Below are 23,845 nucleotides of genomic sequence, written 5' to 3'. Positions count from 1 at the left end.
GAAAGGAAAAAGTCATATAAAAGTAAAAGTCAGTTTGGTTTTGTTGATGAATATATACTGTACATTAACGTATGATCTACTGTATATCATTCACATGTTTGAATGCCATTCATTTCCAGTTATGATGAATATACTGGTAGTTAAAATACATTTTTGCTTATTGTTTGTCACTAAACCTTTCCCAACCTCTGTGCTCTAACTCTTTCAGGGTAAGGTGCTAAGAGGCTGCTACCCAGGGCTCCCTATTGCTTTGCGGTTAATCAGATACAGTATGGACGGCAGTGGCAGTGGCTGGACTGGAGGTCTGCTGCCCTCTGTAAGCGAGAAGACCACAGAGGGGCACTCAGTCTTTGAGATGGCTGTTCAGAATGACTCGGCCAACCACAGCTCCCTCTTTGCAGACGTGGCTCTGCTGCAGAGCTTCAAGCTGCTCATCATCCCCTGCTACTCCCTGGTGGTGGTGGTGGGTGTGTTGGGGAACTACCTGTTGCTCTACGTCATCTGCCGCACTCGCAAGATGCACAATGTCACCAACTTCTTCATAGGGAACCTGGCCTTCTCAGACATGCTGATGTGTGTGACCTGTGTACCCTTCACCCTGGCCTATGCATTCAACCCTCGTGGCTGGGTGTTTGGGAGGTTCATGTGCTACTTGGTGTTCCTGATCCAGCCGGTTACCGTCTATGTGTCTGTCTTCACCCTCACCGCCATCGCTGTTGACAGGTGAGTGTACCCACTTTGACTCGAGAGAATGAAAAGCCCATGGGTTTTTCAAAGGGCAGTTTCAAATGAACTGTGAAAATAAAAAGAAATAAAATAATGACGTTGTAATTGTTGATCTATATCTATGATAATTTTTTTTCTCAATTCATTAAAATGAATACTGCTGTGCATTTTCGCTGCCAGGTACTACGCCACTGTGCATCCTCTGAAGAAGCGCACCTCTGTGTCCACCTGTGCTTACGTCCTGTCAGGGATCTGGCTGCTGTCCTGTGGCCTGGTGGCTCCGGCCGTGGCCCACACGTACCACGTGGAGTTCAGAGAGGAGGGCCTCACTATCTGTGAGGAGTTCTGGCTGGGACAGGAGAAGGAGAGGCTAGCCTACGCCTACAGCACCCTGCTGGTTACCTACGTCCTGCCACTCTCCGCTGTCTGCACCTCCTATCTCTGCATCTCTTTCAAGCTGAGGAACTGCGTGGCGCCGGGACATCGGTCCCGAGACCAGGCAGAGGCACAGCGAGCCCGAAAGCGGAAGATCTTCCGTCTGGTGGCGTTAGTGGTGGCGGCCTTCGGGGTGTGCTGGCTGCCCATCCATGTGTTCAACGTGCTGCGTGACATCGATATCCGCCTAATCAACAAGCGCCACTTCCTGCTCATTCAGCTGCTGTGCCACCTGTGTGCCATGAGCTCCTCCTGCTGTAACCCCTTCCTGTATGCCTGGCTGCACGACCGCTTTCGTGCTGAGCTGCGCAAGATGTTCACCTGCCACCACCGCATTGGCATCCCCACCAACCACTGTGCTATGGCCAGTGTGGTCCTCTGACTACGCAGGGACAAGGAGATAGAAGAGACACAAGGCCTCTGATACCTGTGTAAGCATGTTGTAGGTCCAATTTCCTGATAATGTTCATGTTTGTTGGTGACCTAATGTAGACATAACAAGAGATCATCATTAACAATACAGGAAATCTTGGACTAACAGGTGATTATAGAGATATGAGGTGGTTTCCTCATTGTTCATAGGTAAACAAATCAATTGAACATAAATTAGGTGATTGACTGGAAATAATCAATAAATTAGCAGATTGAACAACAATAAGAAGGTGACATTCAAGAGACAAAAAGAGCAAGAGACGAGAGAGAGCGAGAGAGAGAGAGAAAGAGAGAGAAATAGAGAGAGAAAGAGAGGGAGGGAAGAAAAGAGGTGGCAGGAACTTTCCGTTTCAAGTTTTGGAATATAAAAGGCAATTATGCATACAGACAATGTTCAACTAATCTCAGTTACCCAGAAGTAAAATTCTAGCGAAAGTTGTTACTTCCCGTCAATCTGTCCACGAGAGATTAATGTTTAACACAAGGAGAACAGTAGCAAACAGGAAAATCTGAATCCACAAAATGTTGTCAATGCTCATAATAGGTCTTGTAAATAATACCATTAGTTAAGTAATCATCACAGTAGTTGCTACAGGAAGACATCTTCCGTTCATCCAGATGGACAGCTGTCTGCTGAGGTTAGAGCGCAGCACTCAGTGGACAGACTATACAATGTCAACTCAACTCAGTGTCCAGTATGCTTCTGTCTGTTGTGTTAATAGTCAACTACAGGTTTGGTCCCCAGACTGGTCAGCCTGGTCTCATAGACTAGATGTAACATAGTAAATGTAAATCTGTAAAGACCCAAATTAGTATGATATGATACATTTGGTATGGTTACAAACAGAAAGTAGGGTGGTTGGTCGGGGTGGATGGGTTCTAAAGCGAACATCTACTAACCCAAGGTTTGATGTTTGAATCTTATCACGGACAACTTTAGCTAATTAGCAACTGTGCAACTACTTACTACTTTGTAACTACTTAGTATTTGACCTTCCCCTAATCATAACCGTAACCTTAACCCTTTAACCTAACTCCTAACCCTCACCCTAACCTTAACCCTTTAACCTAACCCTAACCCAAATCTAACCTTAACACCTAACCCCAGCAAATGTTAGCCACCTAGCTAATGTTAGCTACAACAAATTGGAATTCGTAACATATCATATGTTTTGCAAATTCATAACATACTGTACGAATTGCAATTCATAATATATTGTACAAATGCAATTCGTAATGCATCATACAAATTACAATTCGCAATATATCATACAAAATTGATAATGGACATCCACAAATGAATACATACCATACCCAGAAGTCAAATATCATACTAATTGAAGTAACTTGGATTTACATTTACTATGTTACGGCTACCCGAGTCCAGGTTGGACTGCACATCCCTGGAGCACTGCTGAATGATGTGATTACAGACATCTCTGTCTGCAACCTGTGAATAAACATGCTTAATAAAACAGTAGGTGAGCTTTTTTCCCCTATGGTTAAATTCTTAATTTTTATTGCAGTCTTCTCAGTCTCTTACATATCTTTGTTTGTGGGAAATGTACCACGCCTCTGAAAATAGTCATTCAGAATTAGGTGTTTGTTAGGCATTTGCGAAGGTCATGCTTGCCACTGCATGATTGCATTATTGACTGATTATCATAACTCCAGAAAGTTTCACTGAGGTGTTGATTCTCATTGTTTTTTAGACAAACCACAAGACTGCCCACTTTCAATACATTTAAGCAAAATGTCATGGTGGTTTGCTGAAGTTGTCGTGTGTCCCTTTGTAATAAATGGCCTTCTGTGGTTTGTGTCATGCTATATAAAATGCCTGTCCTTATTAAGTGATTGCATGCAATTATGTGTAAAATTCTCAATAAACGAACACTGACAATTGGCCAATTTTTTTTATTGAATTCCCTTTGGAAGTGCTAATAAACTTAAAGGGGCAGTGCAGTCCAAAATTTGATTTTTGTGTAATTGCCTGGAATTTCTGCCTGTTCAGGTGGGATGGAGTTTTTGGGCCAGATCTGATCAGATTATTCTGACCAATGACCAGTCATCTTTTATTTGCATATGTAACCAAGAGGTAGGTGGGGTATTATCAAACAGCTAATTATTAGAATCAGGTGCACTAGATTGGGGTTGGAGCAAAAACCTACAGGACAGTAGCTCTCCAGGAACAGGGTTGGAGACACTTGATCTAGAGGATCCTATCCGCCAATCAGGGTTGTGTATGTAAATATGTCTACATTTGTATCAACACGCCCACACGATCAGACTGAGCATTTCAATGGCAGAGGCTCAGGGAAATAAATGATAAAAAACATATTTTGAGTTATTTTCATGAATAAAAACCCAGTGATTTATTAGACATTATTAGTGATGATTTCAAAAATAAAATTGAAAATACTGCATGGGGGCTTTAATGTATTACAGATGGCAAATGTCTTAATTAATAAAGACTTGAAATCACATAGACTAACATCACAGAACAACATTTACACAGGACTAATTCATATACACTTTAATTAGGCTATTCCATCAATAGAGTGCCTTTTGGGTAGTTTAATTTGGTAATTTATTTATTTCACCTAATTTTAGCATTCTGTCATAAAGAAAACCTGCTTTTAGACTATGATTTAACTATTAGATGTTCAATGTTCCTTGAAAAATAATTTTAAAAGGAATAGATTCACCATATTAAAACGAGAGTTAAATTCACATAAAAGGGTTGACCTTAAAATGAGGTACAAATGTAAATTAATCACTAATCACATGAAATACATTTACATTTTAGTCCTTTAGCAGACACTCTTATCCAGAGTGACTTACAGTTAGTGCATTCATCTTAAGATAGCTAGGTTGGAGAACCACATATCTCAGTCATAGGAAGTACATTTTTCCTGAATAAAGTAGTTATCAGCAAAGTCAGGGATAGTAGGGGGAAAAGTCAAGTACATGTGTTAGTTCAAGAAAGGCAAGTTTTTTGTGGGTGTGAGGGGATGGGGTGAGGAGGGGGTGCGAGGGGGGGGGGTGTTGTGGGATTATTTATGATACTCTTTGAAGAAGCAGGGTTTCAGAGAACAGTTTGACTGGGCTGAGCAGGAGCTGCCCTCCCATAGGGTTGGGATGGTCATGAGACCAAAGGTGGCAGAACAGAGTACTCGGGTTGGGGTGTAGGGTTTGAGCATGGCCTGAAGGTAAGGAGGGCCAGTTCCTCTTGCTGTTCCGTAGGTAAGTACCATGGTCTTGTAGTGGATGCGAGCTTCAACTGGAAGCCAGTGAAGTGTGCGAAGCAGCGGGGTGACATAGGAGAACTTTGGAAGGTTGAACACTAGGCAGGCTGAGTTTGCTGAGCTTGAGGTAGTAGGCCAACATCTAAGCTGAGATATCTGCCAGGCAAGCAGAGATGTGTGTCGCCACCTGAGTGTCAGAAAGGGAGAAGGAGAAAAGTAGCTGAGTGTTATCCGCATTGCAATGACAGGAGAGACAATGTAAGGATATGACGGAGTTGAGTGACTTGGTATATAGAGAGAAGAGGAGAGTGCCTAAAACCGAGCCCTGGGGGACACCAGTAGTGAGTGTACGTGGTGCAGACACATATCCTCTCCACGTAGGTAGGATGCAATCCAAGAGCGTGCAGAGCATGCCCTGAGAGGGTGGAGAGGAGGATCTGATGGTTCATGATGTCGAAGGCAGTGGATAGATCTAAGAGGATGAGAACAGAGGAGAAAGAGTCAGCTTTGGCAGTACGGCAAGCCTCCGTGACACAGACGAGTGCAGTCTTGGTTGAGTGACATGTCTTGAAGCCTGACTGGTTAGGGACAAGAAGAACATTTTGAGAGAGATAGCGAAACAGTTGGTCAGACACAGCACGCCTAAGTGTTTTGGAAAGAAAAGTAAGAAGGGATACCGGTGTGTAGTTTTTGACAGAGGGGTTGAGTGTTTGTTTCTTGAGGAGGGGAGCAACTGTTGCCAAGTCAGAGGGGACGCAACCAGGGATGAGTTGATGAGGGAAGTGAGAAGGTCAGAGATGGAGGAGAAAGAAGGGAATGGGGTCTGGAGGAGGGAGAAGGTAACGGGGTCAAGTGGGCAGGTTGTCGGGCGGGCCGGTCCTCACCAGTCTCTGGAGAGAGAGGGGAGGAAGAGGTCAAGACATAAGGTAGTTCTGTGTTTTTGTGGGACCAGTGGACTCGATAGGCTGTGTGGATGAGGAGCAAATGTCGTAAACCTTCATTTCAAAGTGGTTGACAAAGTTGTCTGCAGAGAGGGAGGAGGGAGGGGGAGGAGTGGAGGATTAAGGAAGGTGGAAAATAGTTTCTTAGGGTTAGAGGCAGAATCTTGAAATTGAAAGATATAGAAAGTGGCTTTAGCAGTGGATACAGAGGAAGAGAAGGTAGACAGGAGGGAATGAAAGGATGATAGGTCCTGCGGAAGTTTAGTTTTCCTCCATTTTCTGTAAGCTCGTAATTAATTACTCAGCCATAGAGAAGAAGGGGAGGGCCAAGTCAGAAATTAGTGCACATTTATTAAAAATAAAAAACTGAAATATCACATTTACGTAAGTATTCAGACCCTTTACTAAGTACTTTGTTGAAGCACCTTTGGCAGCGATTACAACCTTGAGTTTTCTTATGTATGACAAGCTTGGCACACCTGTATTTGGAGAGTTTCTCCCATTCTTCTCTGCAGATCATCTGTCAGGTTGGATGGGGAGCGTCGCTGCACAGCTATTTTCAGGTCTCTCCAGAGATGTTAGATCGGGTTCAAGTCCAGGCTCTGACTGGGCCACTCAAGAACATTCAGAGACTTGTCCTGAAGCCACTCCTGCGTTGTGTTGCCTCTGTGCTTAGGGTCGTTGTCCTGTTGGAAGGTGAACCTTCGCCCCAGTCTGAGGTCCCGAGCACTCTGGAGCATGTTTTCATCAAGGATCTCTCTGTACTTTGCTCCATTCATCTTTACCCTCGATCCTGACTAGTGTCCCAGTCCCTGACGCTAAAAACATCTCCACAGCATGATGCTGCCACCACCATGCTTCACCGTAAGTATGGAGCCAGGTTTCCTCCAGATGTGATACTTGGCCTTCAGGCCAAAGAGTTCAATCTTCGTTTCCTCAGACCAGAGAATCTTGAGTCTTTAAGTGTCTTTTGTCAAACTCCAAGCGGGCTGTCATGTGCTTTTTACTGAGGAGTGGCTTCCGTCTGCCCAATCTACCATAAAGGCCTGATTGGTGGAGTGCTGCAGAGATGGTTGTCCATCTGGAAAGTTTTCCCATCTCCACAGAAGAACTCTGGTGCTCTGTCAGAGTGACCATCGGGTTCTTGGTCACCTCCCTGACCAATGCCCTTCTCCCCCGATTGCTCAGTTTAGCTGGGAGGCCAGCTCGCGGAATAGTCTTGGTGGATCCCAGAAAAATCCATTTAAGAATGATGGAGGCCACTGTGTTCTTGGGGACCTTCAATGTTGCAGAAATGTTTGGTACCCTTCCCCAGATTTGTGCCTCGACACAATCCTGTCGAGGCGCTCAACGGGCAATTCCTTCGACATCATGCCTTGGTTTTTGCTCTGACATGCACTTTCAACTGTGGGACCTTATATAGACAGGTGTGTGCCTTTCCAAATCATGTCCAATCAATTGAATTTACCACAGGTGGACTCCAATCAAGTTGTAGAAACATCTTAAGGATGATCACTGTAAACAGGATGCACCTGAGCTCAATTTCGAGTCTCATAGCAAAGGGTCTGAATTTTTACATTGGGACAGACACAGTGGCGATTTTAGCATGTACAGTCGTGGCCAAAAGTTTTGAGAATGACACAAATATTAATTTCACAAAGTCTGCTGCCTCAGTTTGTATGATGGCAATTTGCATATACTCCAAAATGTTATGAAGAGTGATCAGATGAATTGCAATTAAATGCAAAGTCCCTCTTTGCCATGCAAATTAACTGAATCCCAAAAAAACATTTCCACTGTATTTCGGCCCTGCCACAAAAGGACCAGCTGACATCATGTCAGTGATTCTCTCGTTAACACAGGTGTGTGTTGACGAGGACAAGGCTGGAGATCACTCTGTCATGCTGATTGAGTTCGAATAACAGACTGGAAGCTTCAAAAGGAGGGTGGTGCTTGGAATCATTGTTCTTCCTCTGTCAACCATGGTTACCTGCAAGGAAACACATGCCATCATCATTGCTTTGCACAAAAAGGGCTTCACAGGCAAGGATATTGCTGCCAGTAAGATTGCACCTAAATCAACCATTTATCGGATCATCAAGAACTTCAAGAGTGGTTCAATTGTTGTGAAGAAGGCTTCAGGGCGCACAAGAAAGTCCAGCAAGCACCAGGACCGTCTCCTAAAGTTGATTCAGCTGTGGGATCGGGGCACCACCAGTACGAAGCTTTCTCAGGAATGGCAGCAGGCAGGTGTGAGTGCATCTGCATGCACAGTGAGGCGAAGATTTTGGTGGACTGCCTGGTGTCAAGGAGGGCAGCAAAGAAGCCACTTCTCTCCAGGAAAAACATCAGGGACAGACTGATATTCTGCAAAAGGTACAGGGATTGGACTGCTGAGGACTGGGGTAAAGTCATTTTCTCTGATGAATCCCCTTTCCGATTGTTTGGGGCATCCGGATAAAGGCTTGTTCGGAGAAGACAAGGTGAGTGCTACCATCAGTCCTGTGTAATGCCAACAGTAAAGCATCCTGAGACCATTCATGTGTGGGGTTGCTTCTCAGCCAAGGGAGTGGGCTCACTCACAATTTTGCCTAAGAACACAGCCATGAATAAAGAGTGGTACCAACACATCCTCCGAGAGCAACTTCACCCAACCATCCAGGAACAGTTTGGTGACGAACAATGCCTTTTCCAGCATGATGCCATAAGGCAAAAGTGATAACTAAGTGGCTCGGGGAACAAAACATCGATATTTTGGGTCCATGGCCAGGAAACTCCCCAGACCTTAATCCCATTGGGAACTTGTGGTCAATCCTCAGGGAGGAAGGTGAACAAACAAAAATCCACAATTCTGACAAACTCCAAGCATTGATTATGCAAGAATGGGATGCCATCAGTCAGGATGTGGCCCAGAAGTTAATTGACAGCATGCCAGGGTGGATTGCAGAGGTCTTGAAATAGAAGGGTCAACACTGCAAATATTGACTCTTTGCATCAACTTCATGTAATTGTCAATAAAAGCCTTTGACGCTTATGAAATGCTTGTAATTATACTTCAGCATTCCATAGTAATATCTGACAAAAATATCTAAACACACTGAAGCAGCAAACTTTGTGGAAATTAATATTTGTGTCATTCTCCTAACTTTTGGCCACGACTGTAAATCTTGGTGGGGCAAAACCCCCCAAAAAACAATTGATGCACGCCAGCACAGCCACTACACAACACTAAGCAATACATTAATTGCACTTTAAAGGTGACAAATGATCCCCACAAGTTGGTAGGGCCTACATTAAGCTGTCCCAACAGCAGAGCTTTCTATTCAGCACCATGGAGTGAATCCTTACCACCACTACACCTGGCTATCATTGAAGCCTTGTCTGGCAGCAAAACAGTTCCTTCAGCCTCATTTACTGCCTTTTTAAAAAAGATAGCTGATAGGCCTGACTTTCTTAAACAAATGTGGTTTCTAATGACAATTGACATGTACAAACTATGGCATAAGGGAACGACGAGCGGATAAGAGTCAATCCGTAATTTCGATTAAGACATTAATGATCGAGCTGGGATGGACGTGGTCAATATAACTCAGTACTTTTGAAATGTACAGCGATAGAATTCACAACATGGGCCATTCTTACAGTATTCTCCCTGTACACCAAGTCAGAACCGTAGGATAAATAGAGGCATAGGGGCATTTACTGTAAGCAGACAATGAAAGGTCTTACAATATTCGATGATTACATCGATAATTTCTCTGAAACAGGCTACAGGCATCATGTGCACCACCAAGTCAGAACAGTAGGCTAAGGGACCAAATGATTGGGGGAAGGCACATGGGCTACTAACAGCTTACTACACAACATACACTTTGTATTACTTTCTTAGCTACAGTATACACATCTCCCTGGCATATTACATCAATTATGCAGCAGTATACAATACATTTTTGGACTCAACTTGGACTCAACTGGTGCTCACTTGAATAGGAAGGTGGCGCTCAGTCGTTCTTGTGGGCACATTTTGTCGTCTAACTTTCTCATGAAAGTCTGGCAGTCTCTGGATTTGTGGTGCTTTCAAGACAACTGGGAACTCTGAAAAAAACAAGGTGTCAGTGATCATGATGTCAGTGATCTTCAGGTTGCCGCTCTAGAAAGAGGCCCAAGTTCCCGACATGGAATTCTGAGTTGGATGACCGTTCAAAACATATTTTCCCAGTAAGAGCTAGTTTTTTTGAGTTCCCAGTTGTCTTGAACTCACTGAAGTCTGAGATTTCCCAGTTCCGAGTTTCCAGTTGTTTTGAATGGGGCATAAGCAGGGGCGAAGCCAGAGGGGTGTCCGGTGGGCACTGAACACCCCTGACATCTGATTGGCCACCCTGGGTGCCACCTCAAAATTAAATTCGCTACTGGCAGTTTGATGCTGATTGACATCTCATTTCATCTGTTGTTGAAAGATGCATTTATTTTGACGTTCGGTGGCACATTTTTCAAATCCAGGACGAGGAAGAGAGAATATTAACGTTGGTTGCGAGATAGAGAAGAATAAGAATAAGAAGAACATACAGAAGAAGAAGAGAGAATATTTCCACAGCTCGACAAGCTCTTTTCACGATTGGCGAAAGCATCATATTTGAAGTAAGTTTTAAGGTTTAGCATCGGGTTTAGGTTTCCTGAACAACTTTTACGAAAGTTGAGTCGCTGTGTAAGTTAACGTTAGACCTTTGGCTCCATTAAAACAGACAGTTAATCATATAAGAGAGAGCCTAACATTATGTTTACATCTGTGCTAGTAATACACACATATACAGTGCAGTGTCATAAGTTACAGTATATGAATGTTTAGCTAATGTGGGGTAATTAGTAGGCTACATCTGTCAGTGTTCAGCAAGTTAACATTCAGCAATTTGAAATCCATTAACTCCGTTAGATTTTCGTACTTGAACTCAAAACGAGCAATTGTTATTATCAATCTGTTAACGTTACTCAAAAGATTACCACAATTTGCAGATAGCCTGTTTGCTATCGTAAAGGTGTAAGTATTTATAGTTAGCTAAGTTACTTACTGCAGAGCAGAGCTAGCCATGATCTAACAGTAACTTAGGCTGGTAGTTGATTTTAAGGTACAGTTATGATAACGGGGATTTGTAATTAAGATTGAGATTGGCCTAAAATGTGGGTAATTGGATGCTTAGACTGTCATATTTTTGCATAGGGTCAATTAAACATGAAAAGAAAGGAAGAGATATCAGACTTCTTTTTAAAGAAGCACAAACAGGCAGATCAGGTGCAAACAGACCCCAGCCCTTGCATCACCACCGGACCCCAGAGCAGCTCCCTACCTGAGGCTAGTCAGAGTCAGGCTAGTCAGAGTCAGTGTGGTCAGACTTCACAAGGACCCAGTCTACCACCACCACATCAGAGCAGCTACCTACCTGAGGCTAGTCAGAGTCAGTGTGGTCAGACTTCACAAGGACCCAGTCTACCACCACCACGTCAGAGCATCTACCAGGCAGTCAGTCACATGCCCAGTTCAATTTAAGTTTAGCTTCATCTTGTAATAGATGATTTTGTCAGATTAAGCCTCACTTTAAAATGTTGGTTGTTGATTCATGTGTGTTCTTGTTTTGATGGCTGTGGCATTTTTATTGTGATTATGTACTAATTATTCTTGTGTTATTTTAATGTAATAGATGTATCAAGGGATGACACAGAGACCTCTGGCTCTGAGCAAGACAGTGAGCCAGAGCTGCCAGGAGATGTCATCGAGCCCCTCCTATCACCAGATATGCTGTTCCAAAAGGACCCAATGGTAGGCCAGGCCTATACTTTAAACTACACATTATAGTTAGCAGCTGTTAGTATCTAATCTTGTTGATCCCTTAATTATACATTTCCATAGAGATATGTCACATTATTTAATAACATGTATTTCAGACATTTCAAGATCCAGATAAGAGGGTCCTGTACAGCCGTGTTTGAAAACATTTTCCAGAACTCAGCAGGGTACTAGGAATAGAGCTCCTGGTATAAGGACAATTCATGGCTTGAATATCCTGTAAGTCAAGATTCGACTTAATGTTTCGTCTGTAGGCATTTTTCTCTGTTCAATACACCTGAATCTGCCTTCACATCACAGTCATGTTTTTGTAACTGGAAAAAGGCGCTGTTTAAAGATTCTGGGTTTAAGCTCCATTCAAAGGCAGAGCATCATATCAATGCTATGTATGCTTGGAATCAGCATAAAAGGGCTATTGACAGCAACTCATCAATGTTAGACGTCATAAATGAGGACCGTAAAAAGAAAGGAAAACTGTACTTATATTAAAACAATTTCAGATGTGCTTCTATTAACTGCCACTCAAAATATAGCGGAGAGAGGTCATTGAGAGTCTGATGACTCTCACAACAAGGGTAATTTTTTGACAATCTTAGAGGAAATAGCAAAGCATGACCCTCTCATAGAGAAAATGATGAATGCATGTGATAATGCTATGTATACAAGCCACCAAATCCAGAAGGAAGTTCTTGAGGGCTGAGCTGAGATGGTACAAAGTCAAATAATAAAATAAGTAAAAGAAAGTGAAGTGTTTAGTGTAATTGCAGATGAAAACAAAGATTTAAAGAAAAATAAGACGTCTTTATTTGTGAGGTACTATTACAACGGGGCCATCCATGAAAGCTTTTAACACTTTCAGTCAGCTGAAAGCTTAGAATGCAGCAGGTCTCACAACAATTATAATTAATTGCCTTGAAAAACATGGTCTGGACTACAGAAATAATCTTGTGGGGCAATGCTATGATGGTGCATCCGTCTTGAGCGGAAAGCATTCTGGTGTGTCTGCACGGATTAAAAACAGTGCAAGATTTGATTTTATGTGCACTGTAATGCACATTGTTTGAATTTGGTTCTTGTTGATGTTGTAAAATCAGGGCCTGAGGCAGTTCACTTTTTTGCTCTCCTGCAGAAGCTTTATAACTTTGTATCTAGCTCGTACGTTCATCTCAAGTGGTTTGCAGTTCAGAAAGAGCTATATCCACAGCAGCAGCCCAGGGAACTACAGAGACTTATGGATGTAAGGTGGGCATGCAGATACATGGCATGCCGTAATCTGAGGGACAGGCTTCCAGCAGTTCTGAGAGTGCTACAGGATATCACACTTGAAAATATTCATGGGGCTTTTGGTTACTGTCACGTCCTGGCCAGTATAAGGGTTAATTGTTATTGTAGTTTGGTCAGGACGTGGCAGAGGGTATTTGGTTTATGTGGTTTGGGGTGGTGGTTTTTCTAAAAAGGGCATTTGATTTATGTATTCCGGGGTTTTTGGGCACTGTTTCTTGTTTTGCCGAGTGAGCCTTTCAAGACTGTTTCGTTGTTCGTAAGTTCGTTTCGTTTTGTTGTTTTGGTGTGTTCATTCTGAGTTAATAAATGTCAAGATGAGCGTACACATACCTGCTGCGTTTTGGTCCTCCATTACCAATGACAACCGTGACAGTTACCTTTTGTTAAGTGCTTGGTGATGCCAAATGTCTTTCTGACATGCTCCAATCAAGCTCTCTTGACCTAGCAAGGGCTGTGGATCAACCTTTTCTGGCCCATGGTGTGTTGCGAGTGAAGGGCTTGCAAACTATTACAGACTACAAATGGAAGCACAGCCACGAGCTGCCCAGTGACACGAGCCTACCAGACGAGCTAAATCACTTCTATGCTCGCTTCGAGGCAAGCAACACTGAGGCATGCATGAGAGCATCAGCTGTTCCGGACGATGGTGTGACCACGCTCTCCGTAGCCGACGTGAGTAAGACCTTTAAACAGGCCACCTTACACAAGGCTGCGGGGCCAGATGGATTACCAGGACGTGTGCTCTGGGCATGTGCTGACCAACTGGCAGGTGTCTTCACTGACATTTTCAACATGTCCCTGATTGAGTCTGTAATACCAACATGTTTCAAGCAGACCACCATAGTCCCTGTGCCCAAGAACACAAAGGCAACCTGCCTAAACGACTACAGACCCGTAGCACTCATGTCTGTAGCCATGAAGTTCTTTGAAAAGTTGGTAAGGGCTCACATCAACACCGTCATCCCAGAAACCTTAGACCACACCAATTTGCATACCTCCCAAACAGACCCACAGATGTTGCAATCTCTATTGCTCTCCACACTTCCCTTTCCCACCTGGACAAAAGGAACACTTATGTGAGAATGCTATTCATTGACTACAGCTCAGCGTTCAACACCATAGTACCCTCAAAGCTCATCACTAAGCTAAGAATCCTGGGACTAAACATCTCCCTCTGCAACTGGATCCTGGACTTCCTGACGGGCCGCCCCCAGGTGGTGAGGTTAAGTAGCAACACATCTGCCACGCTGATCCTCAACACTGGAGCTCTGCAGGGGTGCGTGCTCAGTTCGCTCCTGTACTCCCTGTTCACCCATGACTGCATGGCCAAGCACGACTCCAACACCATCATTAAGTTTGCAGACGACACAACAGTGGTAGGCCTGATCACCGACAATGATGAGACAGCCTATAGGGAGGAGGTCAGAGACCTGGCCGGGTGGTGCCAGAATAACAACCTATCCCTCAACATAACCAAGACTAAGGAGATGATTGTGGACTACAGGAAAAGGAGGACCGAGCACGCCCCCATTCTCATCGATGGGGAGCAGGTTGGAGCAGGTTGAGAGCTTCAAGTTCCTTGGTGTCCACATCACCAACAAACTAGAATGGTCCAAACACACCAAGACAGTCGTAAAGAGGGCACGACAAAGCCTATTCCCCCTCAGAAAACTAAAAAGATTTGGCATGAGTCCTCAGATCCTCAAAAGGTTCTACAGCTGCAACATCGAGAGCATCCTGACTGGTTGCATCACTGCCTGGTAAGGCAATTGCTCGGCCTCCAACCACAAGGCACTACAGAGGGTAGTGTGTACGGCCCAGTACATCACTGGGGCTAAGCTGCCTGCCATCTAGGACCTCTACACCAGGCGGTGTCAGAGGAAGGCCCTAAAAATTGTCAAAGACTCCAGCCACCCCAGTCATAGACTGTTCTCTCTACTACCACACGGCAAGCGGTACCAGAGTGCCAAGTCTAGGACAAAAAGGCTTCTCAACAGTTTTTACCTCCAAGCCATAAGACTCCTGAAGAGGTAATCAAATGGCTACCCGGACTATTTGCATTGTGTGCTCCCCCCAACCCCTCTTTTTACGCTGCTGCTACTCTCTGTTTATCATATATGCATAGTCACTTCAACGGTGTTGATTCATGTACATACTACCTCAATTGGCCAACCAACCAGTGCTCCCGCACATTGGCTAACCGGGATATCTGCATTGTGTCCCGCCACCCACCAACCCCTCTTTTATGCTACTGTTACTCTCTGTTCATCATATATGCATAGTCACTTTAACCATATCTACATGTACATACTACCTCAATCAGCCTGACTAACCGGTGTCTGTATGTAGCCTTGCAACTTTTATAGCCTCACTACTGTATATAGCCTGTCTTTTTACTGTTGTTTTTTTCTTTACTTACCTATTGTTCACCTAATACCTTTTTTGCACTATTGGTTAGAGCATCAGGCATCTAGTGCGTCAGCCCAGCCTCGCCAGTCAGGAGTCGCCAGAGCTGCCCGCCAGTCAGGAGTCGCCAGAGCTGCCCGCCAGTCAGGAGTCGCCAGAGCTGCCCGCCAGTCAGGAGTCGCCAGAGCTGCCCGCCAGTCAGGAGTTGCCAGAGCTGCCCGCCAGTCAGGAGCAACCAGAGCTGCCCGCCAGTCAGGAGCCGCCAGAGCTGCCCGCCAGTCAGGAGCCGCCAGAGCTGCCCGCCAGTCAGGAGCCGCCAGAGCTGCCCGCCAGTCAGGAGCCGCCAGAGCTGCCCGCCAGTCAGTAGCCGCCAGAGCTGCCCGCCAGTCAGGAGCCGCCAGAGCTGCCCGCCAGTCAGGAGCCGCCAGAGCTGCCCGCCAGTCAGGAGCCGCCAAGGCGGCCGCCTGCCCGGATCAGCCAGAGCGGCCCGCCTGCCCGGATCAGCCAGAGCGGCCCGCCTGCCCGGATCAGCCAGAGCGGCCCGCCTGCCCGGATCAGCCAGAGCGGCCCGCCTGCCCGGATCAGCCAGAGCGCCCGCTGCGCCGGATCTGCCAGAGCGGCCCGCCGCGCCGGATCTGCCAGAGCGGCCCGCCGCGCAGCCATCGCCGCCCGCCAGCCGGGCGCAGCAAGGGTCGTCCGCCAGCCGGGCGCAGTCATCGCCGCCCGCCAGCCGGGCGCAGCAAGGGTCGCCCGCCAGCCGGGCGCAGCATGGATCGCTCAGAGACACCCGCCAGCCGGTCGCGGCAAGAGTCGCCTGCCAGTCGGGCGAAGTCAGGGGCGCCCACTAGTCTTCCGGAGGGCCAGGGGCGCCACCTAAGTGGGCGACGCCGAGGGTGGAGCGGGTTCCACGTCCCGCACCTGAGCCGCCTCCAATATAGGTGGGTTGGGGAGGGGGGGTGTAGCACAGTGCCGTCGTTGACGGCAGCCACCCTCCCTTCCCTCCCTGTAGTTTAGGGGGATTTTTCGGTTTGTTTTGGGGTTTTCTGTGTTTTTCTTTTGAGGTGCATTCAGGGTATGCACCTTTAGGGGGGGTAATGTCATGTCCTGACCAATATTTAGGTATTATTTGTATTATATTTTGGTCAGGACGTGGCAGAGGTATATTTGTTTTGTATTTTTTTTTTTTTGTGTGTGGTGCAGTGGGGTGTAAGTTGTTGGTATAGGTTCTAGGTTTGTTTTTCTATGTATAGTTAATTGGGGTTGGACTCCCAATTGAAGGCAGGTGTGTTGAGTTGCCTTTGATTGGGAGTCCTATATAATAGGGTGTGTTTGTCTTTGTGTTTTGTGGGTAGTTGTATTTCGCACTGCTAGTATTCATTTAGCCTGTGAAACTGTCCTTCGTCGTTCTTGTTGTTTTCTTGTTTTTTGTGTATGCGTTATCCTAATTAATTAAAAGATGAGCATCCACATTCCGCCTGCGTATTGGTCCTCCCTTCAGCACGACGGCTGTATTTGTGACAGTAGAATAATAGTGAAGACATCAAAACTATGAAATAACACATATGGAATCATGTAGTAACCAAAAAAAGTGTTAAACAAATCAAAATATATTTTTGATTCTTCAAAGTAGACACCCTTTGCCTTGATGACAGCTTTGCAAACTCTTGGCATTCTCTCAACCAGCTTCATGAGGTAGTCACCTGGAATGCATTTCATTTCACAGGTGTGCCTTGTTAAAAGTTAACTTTTGGATTTTCTTTCCTTCTTAATGCATTTGTGCCAATCAGTTGTGTTGTGACAAGGTAGGGGTGGTATACAGAAGATAGCCTTATTTGGTAAAAGACAAAGTCCATATTATGGCAAGAACAGCTCAAATAAGCAAAGAGAAACGACAGTTCATAATTACTTTAAGACATGAAGGTCAGTCAATCCGGAAAATTTAAAGAACTTTTAAAGTTTCTTCAATGCAGTGCTATGATGACACTGGCACTCATGAGGACCGCCACAGGAAAGGAAGACCCAGAGTTACCTCTGCTGCAGAGGATAAGTTCATTAGAGTTACCAGCCTCAGAAATTTCAAATAAATGCTTCACAAAGTTCAAGTAACAGACACATCTCAACATCAACTGTTGCGAGGAGACTGCGTGAATTAGGACTTTGTGGTCGGATTTCTGCATAGAAACCACTACTAAAGGACACCAATAATAAGAAGAGACTTTCTTGGCCAAGAAACACAAGCAATGGACATTAGACCAGTGGAAATCTGTCCAAATGTGAGATCTTTGTTTCCAACCGCCGTGACTTTGTGAAACGCAGAGTAGATGAATGGAGGATCTCCGCATGTGTAGTTCCCACCATGAAGCATGGAGGAAGAGGTGTTATGGTGTGGGTGTGCTTCGCTGTTGACACTGTCGTCATTTATTTAGAATTCAAGGCACACTTAACCAGCATGGCTACCACAGCATTCTGCAGCGATAAGCCATCTCATCTGGTTTGCTCGTAGTGGGACTATCATTAGTTTTTCAACAGGACAATGACGCAACACACCTCAAGGCTGTGTAAGGGCTATTTGACCAAGAAGGAGAGTGATGGAGTGCTGCATCAGATGACCTGGCCTCCACAATCACCCGACCCTAACCCAATTGAGACGGTTTGGGATGAGTTGGACTGCAGAGTGAAAGAAAAGTAGCCAACAAGTGCTCAGCATATGTGGGAACTCCTTCAAGACTGCTGGAAAAGCATTCCAGGTGAAGCTAGCTGAGAGAATGCCAAGAGTGTGCAAAGCTGTCAAAGGCAAAGGGTGACTACTTTGAAGAATCTAAAATACAGGATATATTTTGATTTGTGTAAAACTTTCTGGGTTACTACATTATTCCATATGTGTTATTTCATAGTTTTGATGTCTTCACAATAGTAGGTGTGTCCAAAATTGACATAATTTGAGTCAATTGGAGGTGTACCTGTGGATGTATTTCAAAGCCTACCTTCAAACTCAGTGCCTCTTTGCTTGACATCATTGGAAAATCAAAAGAAATCAGCCAAGACCTCAGAATTGTTTTTTGACCTCAACAAGTCTGATTCATCCTTGGGAGCAATTTCCAAATGCCTGAAGGTACCACGTTCATCTGTACAAACAATAGTACGCAAGTATAAACACCATGGGATCACGCAGCCGTCATACCGCTCAGGAAGGAGACGCGTTCTGTCTCCTAGAGATGAACATACTTTGGTGCGAAAGTGCAAATCAATCCCAGAACAGCAGCAAAGGACCTTGTGAAGATGCTGGAGGAAACAGGTACAAAAGTATCTATATCCACAATTAAACAAGTCCTATATCGACATAACCTGAAAGGCCGCTCAGAAAGGAAGAGGCCACTGCTCCAAAACCGCCATAAAAAAGCCAGACTATGGTTTGCAGCTGCACATGGGGACAAAGATCGTACTTTTTGGAGAAATGTCTTCTGGTCTGATGAAACAAAAATAGAACTGTTTGGCCATAATGACCATCATTATGTTTGGAGGAAAAATGAGAGGCTTGCAAGCCGAAAAACACCATCCCAACCGTGAAGCACGGGAGTGGCAGCATCAAGTTGTGGGGGTGCTTTGCTGCAGGAGGGGCTGGTGCACTTCACAAAATAGATGGCATCATAAAATCAAAACTGGAATCTTTCCTCAAAACAAAGGTTGTAAAAGTATGCTAGACATTTATAGAATAAATCATACCTAGTTTGATGTTTCTGTGACAAACGGTGAATTAGTTATTGATTTTGACATTTTTAAATGGCTTTTGGCGAATGTCTGTTGAATGTCTGATGAATGTCTGTTGAACGTCCGAATTTGTGAATATAAAACCAACTTTACCTCGGTCGTCTACGTGGTCATGCTTTTTACTTAACATTACACCTTCGTTATCGTTCAGGGGATGCGCTGCTGTAACAGGCAAGCTGTCTTTCCAGAGTGCGCACTGATGCCGTAACTAGTAAGTTGGTTGTCTCTTCTTTCTTCAGTCGCGTGCTGCATTCTGTTGTTATGTGAACGATTGGCTGAGCCTTGGATACAGCCAGTATTGCTCCAAACGCACATCACTCGCTCACAGCCAGTAGTGATCCAAACCACCCTCCCTTCCCAAACTTTTCTCATCAGATCTACACAAATCACATAGGTCACCTACTTTGGATTGAAAACGGCGAATTTCGCCGAAAAGGTGACTAGTTTGCATCCCTGTGATGTGTGTGAATTGGACCATTTTCCTGTCCTGCTAAGCATTCAAAATGTTATGAGTACTTTTGGGTGTCATGGAAAATGGAGTAAAAAGTACATTATTTTCTTTAGGAATGTAGTGAAGTAAAAGTTCTCAAAAATATAAATAGTAAAGTACAGATACCCCAAAAAATGACTTAAGTAGTGCTTTAAAGTATTTTGACTTATAAGTACTTTACGCCACTGATCATTCATTTCCTGTTTCCATCAGCCCGGTCGTGACTTTTTTTCCCATGCGTCAAGTAATTCATTCGCATGAAATGTTTGGATAAGGTATGGGCAACTTTGATGGGGGTGGGGGCAACAAAACATCTGAACTCATCATGAGGGTCTGCAGTGGCTCGCTGGTCTCCATACCCACATAGTCAAAACTGGCCCTAGCCTTTCGGGGCCCCGAAGTTACATTTTATCAATTCAATATCTATTCCACATTGGTTCAACAATATTTCATTGAAATGACGTGGAAACAACATTGATTCAACCAGTGTGTGCCCAGTGGGATATGAATGGACTGACGAGGAGTAAATGGAGAGGCAAGACTGCAGGTAGACAATAACTAGAATGCACTAATCAAGTAAAAAGAATATGAATACTTTATTGTGACAAGTAAACAGTGATCTGTATGACTGTCCACAAATCCTGCCTGCGGTTGCTATGGTAACAATCCTCTCACCACAACATCAGTAAAAAAATAAAAAATACTAGAGAACAACGTGGCTTCAGGAAGTTCAAATCTAGATGACTAATACCAAACTTCTGTAAATACTAAAATACCAACAACAAAAAAATACAGAAATATTTTAGGCTGACAGCTGTAGACAACCTAATAACCAACAGTGCTGACAGTTTGAAAAAAACATTTTAGGCTACAGGCTGTGCTGTGACAACATTGACACTAATTAGGTGAATGTGCTCTAAAATCACTGACAGCCGGCCTGAGATGAACTGGGTTTAGGCCACTGTAATTAGTCAAATAGATCATTTGCAGAGAACCACAAAGCCAAGGAGTCTATTGGGCCACTTCAAGTACAGTATATGGGCTTGTTTTCCTGTTTGAAGTACAGACCATTTAGTAACATATTTGGATGCACACACACCTTCAATGCAATAAAATTGATCAGCCAAAGAAGAATCTTTCAATTAAACTAACACATTAAGGATACAGTCACCATTAAAATGAATATAGTCCTAAACACTGTTGGTGAGTGTTTCGAAATAAGTAGATTTAATGTGTTGCCTTATGACCTGAAGGGTACAAGAGATTATTCAATATTCATACCAAATAAATAGTTAGCCAAATAGTTGCATTATAATGCATTACAGATCAGACAGCGCAGTATAGCTAAGTCACCTGGTTACAATGTGATCCCTTCCTGTCAGAACTCATCATCAGAGGAAGCTAATGCCTCTTTAGCCTCAACATAGTCTCTGATCTCCTGAGGAGTACGGATGTAACTGTCAATCTCACTGTCTGAGATCTCCTCATCACCAGTCACCTCCACCACCGGGACCTGCACCCTCCTTATCTTAGCGTACCTCACAGAAGGGGGTTCAAACAAACTCCTCTTGCCAGAGTTTGGTGCTGAGGGCTGGCTGTACTGAGAGTCTGTGCCAGGCCCTGTATGTGGTAACCCCTCCACTACAACAGTGTATGTCAGGTCAACATCTCCTTGTTGCTGGACATTCCCTGTGTCTGGTTCCCCCACAAAGGGTTCTTTAGGGGTCTGCCCTGGGGTCTGGGATGAAGCTGCACCCTCCAGGCAGGGCGTGTTGGTGTGGGATCCAGGTAGGGAGTCCTCTAAGCTTGGTGGGAGTACCAATTCAGAGGCCAGGGCTTCCTCGTGGCTGCTCAGGGCCCTCCTCAGTAGCGTGAGTCTATGGTTCAGGATGTCATCCACCATCTGGATCACAGTCTGGGGTGTCACCTCATCCCCCCTCAACCAGGGCAGCTCCTGGCCCAGCTTACACAGCACCTCCTTCAGCTCGGTCACCCGCTTCGGAGCTATGGAGGACTTGGTCACCTTGGCCATCTGGCAGAACCTGGCCAGTGTGTATTTGAGCCGGGCCTGGGTGGGTTTCAGGGACTGCCAAGCCAGGAAGATGGAGGCCGTGAGGATGGGGACGGGCTGGCGGCCAGTCACTAGCCAGGCATCTGCAGCCAGCTCCAACAGGACAGCAGCTCGCTTTGTCAAATCCTTGGAGGACTCTGACAACTCTTCATGGACATGTTGAGGGCTTAGTTTGTATCTGACAGAGAAAGGAGAGAAAAGACAGTTTCTCAATAAGCATCAAATGTCTACCTAATAACAACATGCGCTTAGTCAGGCAATTTATTTATCATCATGCAATCAAGGCTAATGTTTATAGTTGAGGTGATTGACTTACGCCTGACAGTGTGTCTCCAGTAGGTCAATGATACTGGTGGGGGGAGCCTCTATCTTCAGAGTCTTCACCATCTCCTGGTAGACCACGCCTATCAGCCTGGGGTTCGCCTCCAGGAGACAACAAATAGTTCCCATGGCAATGGGCCAGCTGTGCTGCCTGCAGGTCGCCAGCACGCAGCATCCTGCCAGAACCTCTTTCTTCTGCAGGCTGACCCTGATGAAGTTAGGGTGCTCATAGGCCTGCTTAAAATGGGTCTCTGCAGTCTCCTCCATGAGGAAAGTGAGTCTGAGAATACGACAGAGAGCACGCACCCGGTGTATGCCTGTTTGGAGGAAGTGATACAGTATTGCCAGCCACACATGATTAAAATACACAGCATTTTGTGATATCCAACCCTCACATTGTGTCAGAAACAGGTAGTCAGTAGTTCTACAGGGAAACGGTGCAGTTCCTACCATTGATTAGATTCCGGCATGGCTTCTTGTCCACTTCTGTGCTATTAGTGTATCTTACATCTACAGCACCAAAACAAGCAGACAAGGAAATACAAACAAAGTGCTCAATTAAATCACAGTCATAATATAGACAGCAGGCATGTGGAATAGCCTTACAGAAGACTACATGACCAACAGTCAGTAGGAAAGCACATTCTTACAGGCAGCTGCATAAATAATTGTGCTAAGAAGGTGACAGATAAACCAGTTAGTTAGATAACTAGCTACCTGTGCCCTGTGTCTCTTCACTTCGGGTAGTGGTGAGTAGACCTTCGGATACCACCGCGCCACAATCTGAACATACAAGTTGTGGCTGTGAATAATGTTCATCGTCCACTATGTCGAGCGAGCCACACTCCGGACACTTCAGACCGACAGTAGCCATCTTCAGTTTGATGTATGTTGGTAAACGTTAGCTAGCAAATCATAAATTTGTGAGTCAGCCAGAACCTACTACAATACCATTCATGTGCTGTGAACGACCAATGAACGTTTCGAGTTCTTAATGTGAGCTCAGCCTTTATAATCCGTGTAGAAACAAGGTATCCTTACTTTCGTTCCGCTATTGAAAGCTACTTCAACGTTCTACTTCAATTGGAACAGCGCATTATATCCATACGTTACGTTCATCGCGTGGAATAGATGCGTCAAGCTTTATTTAAAGGTTTATCACAAGGTATTAATACACACTTTACAGATGAGAGAGCGATAGAAAGTGTGCGCGAGTGAGAGACAGAGAGAAAGTGGTGTGTGTGTGTGTGTGTGTGTTTGTCAACCGGAGGCTAAATAAATTACATGATTTTTTGAAAATTAGTCTTTATTTTATCATTGTAATGGAGCGAATATAAACGTTCTGACTTTCACCTAATCTCTCGTGGACAGATGTAATTGAGCGTTTGACGCAATTACGTGGGATACATGAGATTTTAGTTCTGGGTGTCCGAGATTAACTGTCACCCAACTATACAGTAATAATTTGTATGACCAAAGGCAGACCAACATACTGACACATCTTGCTACTGTATCTACCTATGGCCAGTGGTAGCTGGTTTAAGAAAACAGTCTGAATTTCAATAGCTTTCTTCACAAGGAAATGCCACTTTGAACGGTGTCTATAGGTTACACCCATGCAATTTGTTTCCAGAGGTGCACCTGTCAGTGAGATTGCCTTTTGATGAATGCACTCTCGATTCATTGCATAGTCCACACTTCCCAGTAAACCTTGCTTATCTGTAGTCTAAATTGTAAAAATTATCAATCCATGTTTATCTCTTAGACTAGCAATTTATCAATTCTTTCCTCCTCAAAGTGATTCAACATGAAGTTGACAATAGGAAAAGGACATCTCTATGTACAACATTTATACGAGTTATACAGTATCAGGGAATAATATCAGGG

General features: G+C 44.6%; 2 protein-coding genes across 2 annotated transcripts; one reads left to right on the top strand and one right to left on the bottom strand.

The window, feature by feature from the left end:
• The first annotated feature begins 215 nt into the window (after positions 1 to 215).
• LOC106565816 (prolactin-releasing peptide receptor-like) lies at positions 216 to 3,485 on the top strand. Its single transcript, XM_014133382.3, has 2 exons — positions 216 to 723; positions 907 to 3,485. The coding sequence occupies exons 1-2, from the start codon at positions 272 to 274 to the stop codon at positions 1,541 to 1,543; spliced, it is 1,089 nt and encodes a 362-aa protein (XP_013988857.1). The 5' UTR covers positions 216 to 271; the 3' UTR covers positions 1,544 to 3,485.
• A 16,658-nt stretch (positions 3,486 to 20,143) lies between these two features.
• brf2 (BRF2 general transcription factor IIIB subunit) lies at positions 20,144 to 23,259 on the bottom strand. Its single transcript, XM_014130951.3, has 4 exons — positions 22,676 to 23,259; positions 22,409 to 22,468; positions 21,954 to 22,275; positions 20,144 to 21,815 (listed from the first exon to the last, which is right to left on the bottom strand). The coding sequence occupies exons 1-4, from the start codon at positions 22,830 to 22,832 to the stop codon at positions 20,945 to 20,947; spliced, it is 1,410 nt and encodes a 469-aa protein (XP_013986426.3). The 5' UTR covers positions 22,833 to 23,259; the 3' UTR covers positions 20,144 to 20,944.
• Positions 23,260 to 23,845: the final 586 nt, after the last annotated feature.

The sequence above is a fragment of the Salmo salar genome, chromosome 01 (genome assembly GCF_965601325.2).
Source record: "Salmo salar chromosome 01, fSalSal1, whole genome shotgun sequence".
Classification (NCBI taxonomy): Eukaryota; Metazoa; Chordata; class Actinopteri; order Salmoniformes; family Salmonidae; genus Salmo; species Salmo salar.
This window is presented reverse-complemented; position numbering and strand designations above follow the sequence as displayed.